The following is an 18,270-nucleotide window of genomic DNA, read 5'->3' on the forward strand; positions in this document are numbered from 1 at the left end:
AGGAGGGCCTGGCAGGGGGTGGGAAGGCTCTGAAGCAGCTCCAAATAAGTTAACGACAACATTCAGCAAGCCCTTTGCCTTGTTTTCTTTAATGTATGTGTGCAACTCTCCTAGGAAACTACTGTAGCTTGCATGCTTTGGTGTTAAAATGTGCACATCTACGTTACTTTGATTATATTCTGTAACTCTGATTTGTATCTCATGTAGTCTCACTTGCATGCTAAGAAATAACTGAAAATGGTGAAGGCTGTTTTAACGGAAAAATTATTTGGATCCTTTACAGAATGATGTGTTTACGACTACTGTAAACCGTTTTTCTAAAAAATACGTAGTGTCGGTATTGTTCAGTAGTTGCCGTAATAAGGCTTGTTCAGCTTATTTACATGTATCTAGCAGAGAGCTTGTTTGAACGGAGTTAATCATTTGCAAGATTCAGAAAGGCCCTGTTGACTATAATGTAACCACAGATGATGTGAAAGTGAAAAAAGCTATTTCCGGGCACCCGGCCGTTACCCAACCAGGAAACAAAAGGGTGTAACCACTTTATCTAACAAACAATAGTTTTCATGTCTCTTGCTTTGTTAGTAGTAGGGTGTTAAGTGTGCACGTGGGCTAGAAAGTCTCTTGAGATGTTGAAAACTAATGCTCAGCCCAATAACAGCATTTCTATGAAGTTTTTGAGTCTGGCACTTCAGTTTGGGATGCAGCTTTTCATGCTATAAGCTAATGCATTCCTGTTTACTCAGTGCTGATCCGCTTCAACCCAAAAAACTATGGGGCAATTCATATTAGCAGTAATGTTGGGAGGCACTTTTCTAGCTTCAGTCAGGAATTGAACCCACTGCAAGAAGTCTTGAAGGGATGACCTAAGTCCTGGCAGGTGGTTTTCCTAACTTGTGGGTCCCACTAGGGTCTCTGGCAAAGGAGAGAACTGTGGGGTGACTGCAGCACCAGCTAAGCAAACCTCCATGCTCCAGTTGACCAGAGCAGTCAGCTGATAACTCCCTGACTAGGACTAGGTTTCCTGCTGGTCTGTGGAACAAAGAATTTAGTCTTGCTGCTTTCATATTTCCTTCTCTCACCCAGGAGCCAGATCCTGACACCTTCGTCTTCCCAAACTGTACAATGGGGCTGTAACTTGCATAAAGCAAAAGAGAACTATTGGTGTTGCCTGTTGGCTACCTCCTGCTCCCCATTGTGGTTTTAGTAGTTTTTCTCCTTACCCTGACTCCGATGCTTGAGCCAAGAGGCAGGCAGATATTAATGGTCCCATCTAATCTATGTCCCATCTGCACTGTACATTTAAAGCAGTATCGTACTACTTTAAACAGCCATGGTTTCCCCCCCCCCCAAGGAATCCTGGGAGCGGTAGTTCGTTAAGGGTCTTGAGAGTTCTTAGGACACCCCTGTTACCCTCCCAAAACGACAATTCCCAGAGTTCCCTAGGAAGAAGGGGATAGACTCTTAAACTGGTAATTATAGCTTTGTGAGGGGAAGAGGGGATCTCCTAAAAGCTCTCAGCACCCTTAACAAACTACAGTTCCCAAGAGTCTTGTGGGGAGCCATGACAGTTTAAAGTGGTATAATACCACTTTAAATATATAGTGAAGATGGAACCTATTACTGTTCCGACTGAGGTGAATGGGATTAAAAAGCTCACATGAGGGGAAGTAGCATAGATTCCTAACTGGAAGGGCATGGAAATTGGCGGGGGGGCATGCTGAGACGTAGATGAAAATATATTGGGAGAAGGGGGGCCTTGACCTATCTCTACTCTCCAGTGAGCAATCTGATGGCTCCTTGTGTGTTTTCTCTAAGAAAGCAATCAAAATAGTTCATCTTGGCAGTCTTGCCATTTTTTTACTCAGGGTCAAGAGAGAGCAACTTCTTCTTTTTCTTCTTCTTCCTCTTCTTCCTTCATATTGCACCCCATATAGCATTGTATAGTTGGAAGAGAACCCTAAGGATCATCTACTCCAACCCTGTGGAATGCAGAAATCTCAACCCACCAAGTATTTGAAGGCAGGTGTCTCACATAATCCTCTACTGAGACATTAATCGTTCCCTCCCTTGTAAGAGTGGAGTCCAAGGCCTTAGCTGGTGTCAACAGTTCACTACTTGAACCATATATGTAGCTTCTTTGAACCAACAGTTTGCAAACGAACTTCAACAGTTGTCGTAGACCACAACTGAGATGATTGCCCCATGTCACTGCAGTATCTTTGTATGTCAATGCAGCGCCATGGCCCAAAGGAAACTCTCCTTTAACCACACAGCAATCGTCAGCTAAAGGCTAAACTGAAAGGGGGGTTGGAGTCTTATAATTTCTGTGGCTCAGCACAACAACTGTCGGATGAGAAAGATGCTGTTTGCAAGTCTAGTAACAGGATACATAGCCCTCCAACATTTCAGATGAAAATAACCACCCTATTTTCATACTTTCTGAGCCCCACCCTCTCCACAATTGCGCATCACTTGAAGGCTATTTACCACCTAGCTCTGCTGTGTGTTCATTTGTTCAGCAACACTCATGTGGCTTTGCAATGAGCACCTAAGATCAGAAATGGCATGTGGATAGTCTTGGTTTCTTCCAGGTTAAGGGACTTGCCGTAGGTTCCAGGATCACCAAAATCCTTGAGCCAGCACTGAGCTGGATTGACAAGGCTTCTCCACTACTCTTGAGCTGTTGCAATGCCAAGGCAGATGTGGGGGAAAGGAGAATTATACTGGAACTCAACAAAGTCTCCTATTATTGTGGAGAAGCTAGTAAAATGTGGGCTATATGATGTTATTTCTAGGTAGATTTGTTGCTGTTTGACTGACCAAACCTAAAGAGTACTCCCCAATGCTTACTCATCAACCTGGGAAAGTGACTAGTGTTCAACATCTTTATAAAAGACTTGGATGAAGGAATTGAGGGGATGCTCATCAAATTGCAGACAACACCAAACTGGGAGGGGTAGCTCTAATACCTCAGAAGATAGATTGAATCATGATTCATGAACAGACTGGAGAACTGGCCCAAACTTAACAAAATGAATTTCAGTAAGGACAAATGTAAAGTTCTGCACTTAGGCAGGAATAATCAGGTGTACATATATAGGACAGGAGACACCTGGCTTGCCAACACATATGAAAAAAGATCTAGGGGGTCTTAGTAGACCACATAAGTCAGCATTGTGATGCAGCAGGGGAAAAACGCTAGCGGAGTTCTAGGCTGCATCAGCAGAAGTATAGCGCCCAGTTAACGGGAAGTAATATTGCCACTCTATTCTGCCTTGCCCAGTCTCCACCTGGAATACTGTGTCCAGGTTTGGGCACCACAGTGTAAGACAGATACCAACAAGCTGGAATGTGTGCAGAGGAGGGCAACCAAGATGATCAAGGGCCTGGAAACCAAGCCTTATGAGGAACTGTTGCGAGAGTTGAGTATGTTTAGCCTGGAGAAGAGAAGACCGAGGTGATACGAGAGCTATCCTCAAATATCTAAAGGGCTGCTAGATGGAAGATGGAGCAAGCTTGCTTTCTGCTGCTCCAGATGGCAGGACCCGAACCAGTGGATTCAAGTTACGAAAAAGGAGGCGAGAGAAACGAAATTCATTGCACTATGCAATGTAACCTATATCTTTCACGTGTCTTCAGGAAAAAGAAAACCACGCAGCACCTGATTGTATGGATTTGTGGTAGCAGTTGCATCATTGCAACAATGTCAGTAAAAATCAGTAGTACAGTATTACAGCTAATCCAAGCTCTTGAGGTTACTGTATCACAAGGCAGTAGTCATGAGGAAGAGTTTGCAGTACTTGTGTCAAATTATCATTGTGCTTCCTCCCCTCTTCCATACTTTCTTTAAACAACGCACCCCCTATCATTTATTTGGAACAGGGAGTCATCTAGTGCGTGCTTTGCCTGGCTACGGCAGTCAGTTCCTGGTTTTGCCCGGGGAGACCAATCACATGTGTTTCCAGGCAACACCTATTGGTTTCTTCACTTATTGTAACGCCCTTAAAAAAAATAAAATGCCGAGCTTACCATAGCTTGAAGAGTCATTGATTTATCAGGGCTCTGTCAGGGGGCAGGAGTGAGGATGTAAGGTTTTTTGTGATTTCTCCCTTTCTCTTCCAGCACCTCATGTCACCTCCCACACTGTTCTGGAAGGTTCCCCAACTCTTCAGAGCAGACTTTAATGAAACAGGGGGCTGAAGGGGAAAATCGGCGAAAAATGGTTGTCTTCTATTTCTGTGTATCCAATCCATTGTATGCAATTGATCCAGTTCAGAATAGAATAGGATAAATGGACCATCCCAAACCTTGTGGTCTTTATCAGAGACCCTTCTCTGTGTGTCCCACCTTAGGGAGGTATGGAGACTAGTCACATGAGAATAGGCTTTTTCATCGGTGGCTTTCCTTAGGGAGATGCACCTGCCACCATCTTTGTCTGTCTTCAGGCACATTTTGTTTACCCAGGCCTTTGGTTAATTAACATTGCCTCCTCAGGTAGTAAGTGGTCTTTTAGTGGGGTGGGTAAGACTTGTTCTAATTAACATGTTTCTGGGTGAGCATTTTATGTATTTTTTAATTGTAAAGGTAAAGGGACCCCTGACCATTAGTTCCAGTCGCGAATGACTCTGGGGTTGCAGTGCTCATCTCGCTTTATTGGTCGAGAGAGCTGGCATTTGTCCGCAGACAGCTTCCAGGTCATGTGGCCAGCATGACAAAGCTGCTTCTGGCGAACCAGAGCAGTGCACGGAAACGCCGTTTATCTTCCCGCCAGAGCAGTGCCTATTTATCTACTTGCACTTTGACGTGCTTTTGAACTGCTAGGTGGGCAGCAGCAGGGACCGAGCAACGGGAGCTCACCCCGTCACGGGGATTCGAACCGCCGACCTTCTGATCGGCAAGCCCTAGGCTCTGTTGTTTAGACCACAGCACCACCCATGTCCCTCTTTTTTTGTACATTGCTTTAAATTTTTCTGGTCTTACATATCCTTTATGTGCTGTATGTTATCTTGTCAAGTCATTTTGTATAAAGTGGTCGATTAATGTAATGAATAATTTTGATACATTTTACTTGGCTTTAAGTGTTGTAATTTTATTTAGTTCTTTCCCCTTTACTATCTTAAAGCATATATACATTTATATGATTCTGGTGTAGCTGATGACTGTTTATCTAACTCTACATGTGCTTGAGATTGGGCCAATCAATCCAAAAATACATTTTTCATTTATAAATGTAAACGTTTTTTGGATGACCTGGTTATGAAGTAAATTTGCAAAGCAATCTGCTGTTCTCTAGTACTCTGGAGGCAGTTTGAATCAGAGCGCACCCATGAGAAAATTATTTAATGGTCCCTTGTGTTTTCCCTAAGGGCATAATTGACATGGTTAGGAGCATGCTGTTTACACAGGAGTAGCATTTGGTGCACAACACACCCAAGCATATTATTGCAACAAGGATGCTTTTAAAGTAAATCCACACCTGGGTTCTGCAACTGGAAGTAATTGAGTATTTCAAGAATAATTATATTCTTGTGAGGCCATAACATTTTGGTTGCCTTCAAGAGTATTCTTACTGCATAAATACACTTGATTCTATTTAGAAAGCTGCAAGAAGGAATCACCACCCCAAGGCACGGTGCTTAGAGCAGTGTTTTTCAAACTTGGGCCTTCGACTGTTGTTGGACTACAACTCCCATCATCCTTGACCACTGTTCCTGCTAGCTAGGGATGATGGGAGTTGTAGTCCAACGCCAGCTAGGGACCCAGGTTTGAGAAACACTTGATATAAGAGTTTATGCTGACATTATGTGTAACAGTGCAAGTGAAAAGCAGTTGCTGTGAACCTGAAAGACCACAGTTCAGATTCTTTGCCATATACTCCCTAGGTCAGTGGTTCCCAATTGGTGGTCCGCAGACTCCAGGGAGTCTGCCTAACCCACCCAGGGGCTCTGCGGCACCAGTCACTTTTTTAAAAACAAAAGAACCAAAAAACACTACCATAGAGATATCAACATTTTCAAAAGTAGGGGGTCCATGTCTTGGCTTTTGAAAAACAGGGGTTCTGCAGTAGTTAATTAATAAATTGGGTACCACTGTCGTAGGTGACCTTGGGGGGAAATACAATCACTAGCTCTTCCTCACCACATGGGGTTAATAATTAGTGATGCTTGAGGAATTCAATCCTTGTGAGTTCCAGCGTCAACAGACTTGATCCATGTCTCCCAAACAAACATGTGGAATGGAACTTGGTTATCCACCAGCTTTCACTCAATTCCAAATATTCCAACACAGTTCTTAACTCAAAATAGATATCAAAATAGGTTTAGAAATGTGCATTGTAAGAAAATAATAAGTTCAGAAATATGTAGTTTGAGAGAAAATACTCTTAAAATGCAAATTTAAATATATAAATTTTTGGCTTTTTTTTTTTTAAAAAAAGAATTGCACAGGTAGGTGCAGAAATAGTCTGAAACAGACTTATGAGTTAACATAAGCAGAAGCAGAGTGATTTGTGCATCTGCAATAATAAGATTGCCCACCTAACAAGGCTGTGGGATAGATTTCTTAAGATGTTGTATGTGAGAGACTCTGTGCGATGGAAATGGACTGCATAAATGCAAAGCTTTGTTTGAAACTCTCGGCTCCACATGAACATGCCAGCATCTGTGCTTGAATGAAACACAGCGGTTCAAAACCATACATTATGGTAAAAATGTTTTTGGTTTGCTACCAAAAATAGCCGTGTATCAAATTTGCTCTGCTCTTGATACAATGTCTCATTAGGGAACTATGTCTCTCCATTATACATTTCACCATCCTTCCTCCTTGTAATAGGCGATCGGAGGAGAGGGGAAAGCATGATAATCACCTAATGCATTTCTGTAAATTTGGATGGCGAACTTGACACACGGCTGCCATTTTCAGTTACAATCATGAGTTTTCAATAACGTCTGTTTTGGGCTTCTGGCAACTCTATCGTTAACTGATTCCCCCCCCCCCGGGTGAACCTGAATCATTTCAGCCCACATCTGTGTGTGCATGTGGTTGTTGACCTTGAGAACTTGACATGTGGCAGCTTTTTAAATTTTATATTTCCTAGTTTGTGTTTGTAGGGGGAATAAGTTCTAGAGCAGGGGTCAGCAAACGTTTTCAGCAGGGGGCCGGTCCACTGTCCCTCAGACCTTAGGGGGGGCGGACTATATTTCTTTTGGGGGAGGAAATGAACGAATTCCAATGGCCCCACAAATAACCCAGAGATGCATTTTAAATAAAAGGGCACATTGTACTCATGTGAAAACACGCTGATTCCCAGACCGTCGGCGGGCCGGATTTAGAAGGCGATTGGGTCGGATCCGGCCCCCGGGCCTTAGTTTGCCTACCCATGTTCTAGAGTCTCCAAAAACAGTCTTCTCCAGTGCAATCATTTTTTATTATTATTTGCTACAATAGCAAACTTGAACCATTTCCAGAATAAATTTTCTCGTTCTCTGCTAATCTTAGAACACAGATCTCGACATATAAATGGTATCCTTTAAACTACATCCTTTGATTTTTCTTCCTTCTGAAAAAAACCCAGTTCCTTTTCTCTCTGACTCATCGTTATATTGGTCTTTTGAAAATCCATTACTGTGACTGGTTCTATAGTTACAATCTACTGCGTAGCGTTTACATGTGCTCAGGCCTCATGTGCCAATTATTTGGACTGGGGCAAATGCATCAAAACAAGACTCTGCTTCATCCCAGACACGGATCTGCGTCAGATCAGCAAAGTTGTGAAATCAGTACTAATACAGTAAATCAAATATAGCATGCTCCGTGTAGGAATAACACAGAGTGCCTGTCTGCGTAGCTGTCACAATATCCTCTGCTCACCAACACAAGGAATATTTGCTGTGTATATCATGAGACTCATGAGGGAAACTTACTTGGTAATAGTTAACAATGCCTGGTTGTTTTAAGAATTACATTAATGATACGAAATTTTCATAATGCTTTGCTATTTTATATTCCAGGGCAAGGTCCATTTAGAACTGAGGCTGAGTGAAGTCATAACAGACACTGGGGTCATTTGCCATAAGCTCGCTACACGGTAAGACTGGTACTGATCCTTATCTACAATTTTGTAACGTTTACTTACAACAACTGTGAACCTATGCGAGTTTATTGTATGTAAAATATAAACAGGAATATCGAATCTGAAGACTCTACTTCTGTGATCTCAATAGAGCTTTCATCTAGTCTTTCTGTGAACAGCAGGCCCATTGTAACACACAGAAAATGGCTTCCCCCTTTTTTCCTTTCTCAAGTTATCCTTTTTATTGTTTTATTCACATAACGTACATTCTTTACAACAGACAAGTCCAAAATAAAATCATATTTAACGAAACCATAAGTCGCATGTTTTCCATTACACTCTCCGATACCTTTACTTGATATTTCATTCTGTTTCTTTCCTTATTTTAATTCCTTACTTTAAGTCTCTTGAATCCTATGCCAATCTTTAACCATTTCGATTAATACCTTCACCTCCCTCCCCCAAAACCCAGTGCTTCCCTTCACCCGTGTGTGATCTTCTTTGCCTACTATTTTTTTTGTTATTGTTATAACAATAACAACAACAATGAAAACGGCTCCCCTTTTCAGGGGGTTGACTGTGTTCAGACCCATATTTATGCATCCTTGAAATCTTGGGTACCGTTCACTGGGAATTTTTTGTGTATGAGCCAGATCGGAAGGGGTGCGAGAGCACAAATGTTCTAATGTACTGCTGCTATTCATTACAGTGAGACTTCAGGTCAGTTTGTTTCTATACCTTTTTATGCTGGAAGCATATCTTAGGCAGGATTATTAAGTATTCTGTGAATCTGAAGCAGGGGAAAATGTATGAGATGAACACCACAGATACCTTGAATCCTGAACTAGTGAGCTCTTATCAGTGACTGTGTCAAGCAGCCCATTTTTCAGTTCCTCACTAGCTGTCAGGAACAAAGAGATGAGACTCCAGGGCAGCTTCCTTTTCCTGTGGAGGGCCTTTCCGTTCTTTTATTTGATCTTCAGCTGATTTGAGCATTCCTTTCCTGCTGTGAATGGCCTGTAAAGTGGCTCAATGGCCCTTTTACTTCATATCATGGGTGTAAAAGTCTAGGAGAGATAATGGGAGCCCAGGGAAGATGAGCTTTAAAAGGCAACTACAATGAGACAGGATATATAATAAGATCAGAACCCCTCAGCACAGCAGTGCAAAGCTGGGGTGGGAAACCTCCGGCTCTCCAGATGTGGACTCCCAGCAGCCCCAGTCAGTTTGGGAAGAAAGGAAGCACACATAAGCAAACTTGAATGAGCCGGCATCAGAATGAACTGCAGCGTAGACATGCTCAAATAGCTCCCACAAGTTTTGATTTTTTTCTGCATTGCGGGGGGTTGGACTAGATGACCCTTGGGGTCCCTTCCAACTCTATGATTCTAGTGCATTTCCCAGATCAGGGGTTGGCAAGGTTTTCCGGCCATGGGCCGGATCATTCCCATGGACAATTGTCTGTGGGCTGGACATGCGCAGCGCGACACAGGAAATGGCATCTGCGCATGTCCGGACGCCCAAAATCACGTCTGCGCAGAAGCGATTTCCGGCATCTGGGCAAGCGCAGACGCGATTTCCGGCATCACGGACATGCACAGACGTGATTTCCAGCGTCGCAGACATGCGCAGATGCCATTTCCAGCACCACTCGGCAAGTCCCCGTGCCGTGCTGATTTAGCGAGCAGCTCGTGGGCCAGTTAAACAGCCTCCATGGGCTGCATCCGGCCCATGGGCCAGAGGTTGCCAACCCCTGTCCCAGACCTTCATTTACAGCTGTCTCTGACCTTTTGCTGCACAGTTCTTGGGGTGAGAAGTTCCACGGCTCAGTGTTAGATCAATTTTTTTGCATGCAGAAGATTGCAGGTTCAATCCAGCTTCTTTTAAGTAGCGCTAATAAAGGCCCCTTTCTGAAACCCCTAGAGAGTGACTGGCAGTCATTGTAGAAAATACTGAGCAAGGTGAGTCTGATTTGCTACATGGCAACTTCCAACGTTCCTAGTACACATCACTGAGCAACTGAATTGTTGCATACCTGCTGTTAGTGCTTCCGGGACTCAGTGTGATATTGCGACAGGTGAGAGCAATTTTCATAAAGCCTTAGCAGCGAGTTAAAACAAAAGGCAGGATTTCAGCTTTCGCAGACAGTAATGTCATCTCTTGCCCTCTCCCTCTCTGTGTCTCCAAATCAGCACATGTATTTTGGCCTAAATAGTTAAGCTGTTGTTGTTTGAGCCCTGAGGCAGTGCTGGCTTCAAACAGATGCCACAGATTTCCGCACACATCTCACTTCAGCAGTGATTATGAGGTGAAAAAGCATTAGTGTTGATGGAAGGTTTGCCCTAAAACAGACGTGGCTGACCTGCCTTCTATTCCCAACGCCACCTAATAAAAGGCTACTCCTAAAAAATTTTTGAAGCATAAACCCAAGAGCTTGCCTGAAGATAATTCTCAAGTATAAAACACTTGACGTACTGGAAATTGGTGTAGAAATTGTTAAGATAAGAATCGTAAGGAGAACCTGGATGGCACTGGCCAGGGATGGGGAACCTGTTGCCTTACATGATGTTGTGAGATTCCCCGTTTAGTCCCAGCCAGTATGGCCACTGGTCATGGAAAGTGGGAGTTGTAGTTCAGCCTCTGGTTCCCCACTTGTGGTGAAACCCAAAGCTCCATCCAGTCCAGTACTCTTAACAAGTGGAGCATATGAACACTGTCAAATGCATCTGCAAAACTGGTGAACGGCCTTCTCCTTTTGTCTGTCCCCAGCATCTGATATCTAGAGATGCACTGGACGTGAAGCCATTCATGACCAAAAAAAAAAACAAAAAACTGTTGATAGACCAATCTATTCCTTCCAGTAGCACATTAGAGACCAACTGGATTTTTTTAAATTTTATTTTGTTTTGACTGTGGCAGACCAACATGGCTACCTACCTGTAACTGCCCCTGATAAGCTTGGTTCAAATGGAACCTGACACGTGTGCCCTGAGATTGTGTGTTTCTGCTGACAGCCCTCAGAGCAGGGTCTTGATGACAGTGCATTCGAAACAGCCGGTGGCCAAGGTGATGGGAAGTTGTAGTTCAGCTACACCCAGATACTTCCAACACATGCGCTAAGGCAAAACTTGGCTTTGCTCAGTGCTGCTGTGGCAGCAAAAAAGGTCTGAAGAGGAGCAAAGTGGCCGCAAACTCCTTTCTTTGATACTGCATGTGTGTGGTCTCACTTTCTGTAGTGTTTGCTCCCAAGTGTACATAAGATTACAGCCTTGATTCCCCCCCCAATCATCTTTATTGGTTTCTTTTAGTTTAGAAACAAAAACAAAAAATTGTGCTTAATCGCTTGATTCATTCGTATTCCTTTTATACTTGACTTCTCTCCCCTTCTTACTTGGTTCCTCTGTTTTACTTATTTGAATGCCTCTCTTAACATTTCTATGAGTTTGTTTTCCTGTTTCCCCCACTATATTTTAGTGGGTTTTTTTTCTTACAGAAGTTATTCTAAACCAGTCAAAATTTCAATTTCCCCATAATAGTCTTTCAAATATTGTTTGAATATGTTCCAATCTTTTTAAATTGTTTTGTTTGATCTCTTATCTGCCCAGTCAACTTGTCCATCTCTACGTACTCTATTAATTTGGTCAACCAATTTTTTTTGGTCGGTAAACATTCCCTTTTCCAGTTCTTTCTTTTATTTTCCCCATCTCACTGTGTGTTTTTTTTAACTGGGGTGGGATGGGATGTAGAGAGGGGGATATATGGCAAGCACAAATTGTCTGTGTTTCCATCTCAGTGAATAGTGTAACCCCAGTCTCTCCAATATAATACGTGATGCACTCTTTTGCTTCAGAGAGCTTCTCACTCTGTCCCATGGAGCAATAGCAATAGCACGTCCCAAGGTCTCATATTCATTCACTGGTTATCAAAATGTCGGACTTGGGATTTATTGTGGGATTTCCTACTTAATGCACTGAAGCAGGGATGTTTTAATAACTGACCTTTAGCTGGAATTTACAGAGGAGTCAACGCACAGCTTTTGATTCCCCGCTTTCCTTATTCACTTTTAATTATATGCACACAACTGGGATTAAACCTTTATACAGTTTTTATTTGATGTTCTCCAACTTGTGCATTATTCAAGAGTAGGCAACATGTTTATCACAGAGGAAATGGGGTATTAGCAGTGCTATTTTTCTAGAAAAAAAATGGTGTCGGAACTTACCATGAATGCATTCCTTGGCTGGATCTACACTGATCTGAAAAAACAGCAACGCTAAGAAAAAAAAGTTTTAACAGCTCTCAATGTAATTTTCCATTGACTGCTGTACAGCGCCCCCTGGTGCCACACTTTTATAATGCATTTATAACGTTATAACTAAACAGTATAGATTAGTCCCTTGTTCTCTTAGAATGGTAATGGTGCCCACCTGAGAGGTGCTAGAACTGAGTTCCAGTGAGTTCCAGCTGGGGGGGAAAGCTCTGAATATTAGGAAGATGAGCTGGAAGGCCGTAGCGCCTGAGTTCGTAATTTGATGTTGTGCTAAGATTTTTTGAGAGGATCTTGAAAGGATCAGTTCTTGGAAAATTTCACACTCCTAGCATTTTTACCAAATACTGTATTTTTCCATGTATAAGACTATATTCCCCCCCCCCAAATTTTAAGTTTAAAACTGGTGGTTGTCTTGCACATGGAATGTTTAAAACATTAGTTTCTTAATTTGGGGCTCAAAAAATAGGGGTTGTCTTATACATGGGGTCATCTTATAGATGGAAAAATATGGTAATTATAACTGAGTTACCAAGCCATTCAGAAGAACATTTATAAGCCAGCAGGGTCAACTGATGAAGCTTCTAAAGTGTCAAGTACTTCTCTTGATCTTTTATTGTTATTTCTCTTCAAGGTTCTTAAGCAGAGGTGGGGGGTTGGGGTGGGGGGGGGGCTGTCAGTAATTCCATAGCAGTGATTCCTCCACCGCAGGGGGCGTTGGGCAATGACCCTTGGAGTTCCTTCCAAGTCTACATTTCTATGATTCTATAGTTCAAAAAATCTGGAGAGTACCAGGTTGGGCAAGGTTGTTTATATTGGAAGTACAGTAGAGAAATAGAAGGTTGTTTATATTGCAGGTAGAGAAAGAAGATTGCACCTGTTTCTCACACTATCTATCTATCTGTCTATCATCTATCTACATATACATATATCTTTTTAGATTGATTCAATCATTTAAACAGGACGCGGGTGGCGCTGTGGGTTAAACCACAGAGCCTAGGGCTTGCTGATCAGAAGGTCAGCAGTTCGAATCCCTGCGACGGGGTGAGCTCCCGTTGCTCGGTCCCAGCTCCTGCCCACCTAGCAGTTCGAAAGTGCAAGTAGATAAATAGGTACCGCTCCGGCGGGAAGGTAAACGGCGTTTCCATGCGCTGCTCTTTTTCACCAGAAGTGGCTTTGTCATGCTGGCCACATGACTCAGAAGCTGTACGCTGGCTCCCTTGGCTAGTAACGTGAGAAGAGTGCTGCAACCCCAGAATCGGACACAACTGGACCTAATGGTCAGGGTTCCCTTTACCTTTACCTATTCATTTAAACAGAATGTTGAATATGACTAGATTTGTATAGGAGAAGAAGAGGGAAACCCTAACTCTAAGGCTGCAGGGTTGAGATAGAAAGTGAACTCCACCTTAACTGGGATAAGTAAATGGATCCTGATTATTCCTTATGTTTAATTAATATGCTTCACCCTCCTATCCTCCCAATAATCATATAAGGGGAGGGTTGGGTAACAAATCTAAACAATAATAAAAACAAAAACAACAACCATAAAACAAATTCAACACCACAACTGAGTTAAGGATTAGCAGCATTTCATTAAATGACAGTAATGCCAAGTCTCTTAATTGCTTTTCTCCTCTCTGCATTTCCTGCTTGTTATCACTCTGAAACCCCAGTGCCTTTCATCGGACCAATTCCCTCCATCTCTTCAATATTTTAATAGTCTGCTCGCCTAGCTAGGGTTAAAAATCATGATGGCCCTAGTACACAACTCTCCTGTCTGTGATATGTGTCTTCTTTCTCTCAGTGTTTTTATTTCAGCTAACAGTGCACATTCTGAGATCTTCACATTATACCTTCGCACATTCTCCTTGGATTTGAGGCTGTTTTAGAAACCAGTCTTTTCCCTGTAGTTCTTTCTTTCTTCTTCATTCTAAACGTTAGAAATTTCTTCCTGTTTTCCTGCTCTTGAATTGTTCTCTCATGCAAAACAAAAATACCTGTATTAATCTAACAGAAGCTGATTCCATAGTAGATACATTACAGCTAGTTCTGTATGTATTTTAAAAAGTTCACCAAGTCACCATTATGCTCAAAGCATCTCTGTTTTAGTGCATGTGCGTTCATTAAAATTCTTGACACATCTGCAGTGAAGAAAATGTAATCTGACGTCTATAATAACAAACTGGAATGGAGACTTTCTGAATGGTCTTTATAAAAAAATAATAATAAAAAGCTTAGATCCATTTTGTAATTGGCTCATAAAACAATTAAGCTACTAATGGACTAGGACAATATTATGATTGACAGTTTTATTTGTTTGCCGTCTATTAAGCATCCCAGATGGTGCTTCATGTTGTCAAAGCATCTTTCTGAGGGCTGCTTCATGCTTTACAACAGAAGATGGTAGGTTGCGTATGCATCAAAACACATGGTAAACTTCTGTCCAGCAGCCCTAGGCAGCCTGTTTCTGTAGATTACTAAATTGATGTTTGAAAAATGTATATTTTAATCAAGCATTTTGTCAGAGGTGTTGTTATTATTAATTACATTTCTATACTGCCTTTCATCTGAGGATCACAGGGCAAGTTACAGTATAAAAACACAAAAATACATACCATAGGAGCAAACAGAAACAAGAGCCCCCTTGCCACAGAGTTTAAAAGGCCATAGATTGTTTAATTGGCCAAAGGCCTGGGAGAGAAGGTATGTTTTTGCCTGGCCAGCGTAGTGCCCTCCACATGTTGATGGCCTACAGCTGCCATCATCCTTGACCATTGGCCATGCTTGAGTGGGACTGATGGAAGTTGGAGTCCAACATCTGGAGAGCAACTGGTTGCCCACACCTGATATATGCAAAACCCACTGTGTTGAAATAAGCTAGTTCTGGCAAACATTCACCTACCAAAAAAACCACACACATTTTTGTGAGGCTACATCTTCCCTGGGCAGCTGTAGGTAGCATGCTTCAGCTTTTTCTGTGAAACAAATGGCTAATTCAATATGCGGAAGAGCATGTAAACTTTGTGGTTTTTAAGTTGAAATTGCAATTAGCATTTTAATTAGAAAGCTACTGTGCACATTAAAACAGTTGTCCAATTTTCAGCAGCTTAATGGATGTGTTGCAGTTAAATAACATGACATACTCAAAATGATTCCCCCCCCTTTTTTTCTTTTGGCCAATTAAATCAGTGGCACAGTGCCATTCACTTCAATTTTTCAGCAAGTCTTTTTATCAACCTGCAGTGGGAAGTCCACTGTTCTTTTAGAGAGGAAAAAGGCTTCCCACATGTTGTGGAAAGAAATCTGTGTGATCCACATCTCTTCCTTTTCATCACTACCACAACATCTGAGTGTGGGCTGTTTCTCTGCACTTCAGAATAGCTTTGCTGTGGACAGATGTATGCAACGTTTTGGCTGTAAATAAAAGTTTCTGGGTGAATGTTGGGTAAATTTCCATTACAAATCTCTACTAAGTAAGCTCAAAATTATACCACGACAAAAGGTGAAGTGTAGTCTGGCACAGGTGAAAAGAGAATGCAATGCATGTGATGTTTAATTTTCTATGTCTTCTTCATCTTCTTGCCTCCCTCGGCAGTAGTAGACTTGGCTTATCCTTCAACCAATCACATTTGCAAACGATAACTTAATAATAAAAATATGATGGCAGCTGTATTCCAAAAACTGAAAGGGCACAGGTTACCCATCCCTGTCTTAAGAGTAAACTCTGTGTTTGTTTGTTTGTTTTTAAATGCTGTTTACAAAACTCCACCGATGCATCTTTTGTCTCTCCCTATCAGCAATAATTTGTCATAAATCCTTGATATCAGCTTGTGGCATTTAACTCACAACCCACAGACTCTAGGAGAGGAAAACCTTGTCGGCTGGATTTGTTGTTCTTGAAGTACTGTAAAAGGAAGACTTGAAAAAGTTATCTGTTGTATCTCCAGGTATCTTGTGCTGTTACTCTGTAATGATTTTCTTTCTTTTATTCAGAGTTCTTGAATGCCAAGGCTTGCCAATTGTGAATGGGCAGTGTGATCCTTATGCAACTGTTACCTTAACAGGACCATGCAGGTTAGTACTCAGTCATTTATTCTGGTTTAGAATGATTTTTCTCTTTTCCAAAATTGCTGAAAATTAACCCAGGTAAACATCCTAAGTGTACCAGCCTTTAATCCTATTCAATCAACAAATATCAAAAGAACTGATTATTAGAATGCAAATGAATAAAGGGGGCTTAGTTTTTAGGAGCAGGAGAATTAGGAGGGATAGTACCAGGAAGTGGAGAAGGAACCATTTTGGGCAGGCTGCCTGAAGGGAAGCTGGGAGAGACGCAACGGACTCCAGTGCTGCACTGCTGTGGGGAACAAGCCCCTCCTGCGATGACCATGCCATAAGAGCATTACTCCCTCCATGTAGACTAAAGGTGTAAATATGTGTAATTAAACCGTATTTCTAAAGGCTCGAAGGTCTCTGCTGCATCTTGATTCTCACAGGAACCACAGACCCTGGGTGAGCGTTTGAAACCCCCTGGAATCTTGGCAGAGGTTGGGGGGTGGCATCCAACTTTTGCAACACTGGTGTCAGAAGTGGGATGGTGTATAAAAGCATCACAATTAAAAATGAAGCCAGAATCTTTTTTTTAAAGTACTACAGTATGTGTTAGCATCAAATTGCTACTGACCTTTGGGTGTTACTTTTTATTTTTGGTAATTTAATATTTTCATAGGATAATTCTTTATATATGGGGTTAACAACTTCACCCTTTTGGTGAACTGTTTTAAGGCACCTCGAGGTATCACTTTTGCTTTTCTTCTTACATTTGAGTTCTTCCTCCATCATGGGAAGTGAGATTAGCACATCATTGGTCCTACCAAGGACCTGTTCAGAGCTCCCTCCTTCCCTATCTGCCATTTCTTTTCTGTGTGCAGGGAGACTGGGAGCTAATCTTAGCTAATCACACACTTTCTTCCCTTGGTCTCCTCACTAAGATAGGAAACAAACCAGGAGGTGCTGCAATTATTTAAATACAGGCGCTTCCTTACTCTGAATATTGGAGGTGGTGGTCCCCCATTTAATGTTCTCAGATGTCTATAATTGTGTTTAAATGTTTAGAACGTGTTTTATTTTTTATTGTTTTATTTTTTACTACTCAGGTGGCTGCTGTCCTGAACTCCTTTGGGAGAATGGGTGGGATAGAAAGTTAATTATTATTGTTAAGAGTGCATCAGCATTATGATCATCAGGACTTTTAATGCATAATCTGTAATGTTTCCCTACTCTGTTTGCTTTTGCTTGCTTCTAAACTATTTTGCTGCTTTTTAAAATTAATGTTACTGATTTTTTTTTTTTATAGCTGTTGCTATGACTTACTGTTTGGACTGCTGTTTTAATTGCTGTGAGCCACTTTGCAAGCTGGAGAGTGGAAAACCAAATGTAGAAATTGTTTAATCAAATGAAAATGCTGCTTTTGGTTCAAAAAAACAAAACAAAACAATGGGGTACCCATCATCTCATTTAGCAGGCAGTAAGGGAGGAGACCGAGCCCAGGGGCCCTGCTCCTAATCTTGCCGTGCAAGAGGTCAAGGTAGATGCAACATCCAAACAGGCCCAGAGTTAAGTACAGTGGTACCTCGACTTACGAATTTTTCGACTTACGAATGAAAAAAGTGCCCGCACGCCTACAAATTTTTCGACATCCGAAGGACATCCGTTGGCGGTTTTAGATGGGGTTTACTTGACTTACGAATTTTAGATGCTGTTTACTCGACTTACGAATTTTTCTGAATTTTTCGTTTCCAATGCATTCCTATGGGAAAATCGCTTTTTTTGACTTACGAATTTTCCGACCTACGAATGTGCATTCGGAACGGATTAAATTCGTAAGTCGAGGTAGCACTGTACTTTTAAAGTAAAGCAGCAGACT

At 41.9% G+C, this 18,270-nt stretch overlaps 1 protein-coding gene across 1 annotated transcript in view; it reads left to right on the forward strand.

The window, feature by feature from the left end:
• Nucleotides 1-18,270, forward strand: part of RASA3 (RAS p21 protein activator 3) — a 129,915-nt gene that overhangs the window by 81,638 nt on the left and 30,007 nt on the right. Inside the window, 2 exon segments of the mRNA XM_033147705.1 lie at nucleotides 8,013-8,089; nucleotides 16,338-16,418. Of these exon segments, the coding sequence (XP_033003596.1) occupies nucleotides 8,013-8,089; nucleotides 16,338-16,418 (158 nt within the window).

The sequence above is a fragment of the Lacerta agilis genome, chromosome 4 (genome assembly GCF_009819535.1).
Source record: "Lacerta agilis isolate rLacAgi1 chromosome 4, rLacAgi1.pri, whole genome shotgun sequence".
NCBI classification, from domain to species: Eukaryota; Metazoa; Chordata; class Lepidosauria; order Squamata; family Lacertidae; genus Lacerta; species Lacerta agilis.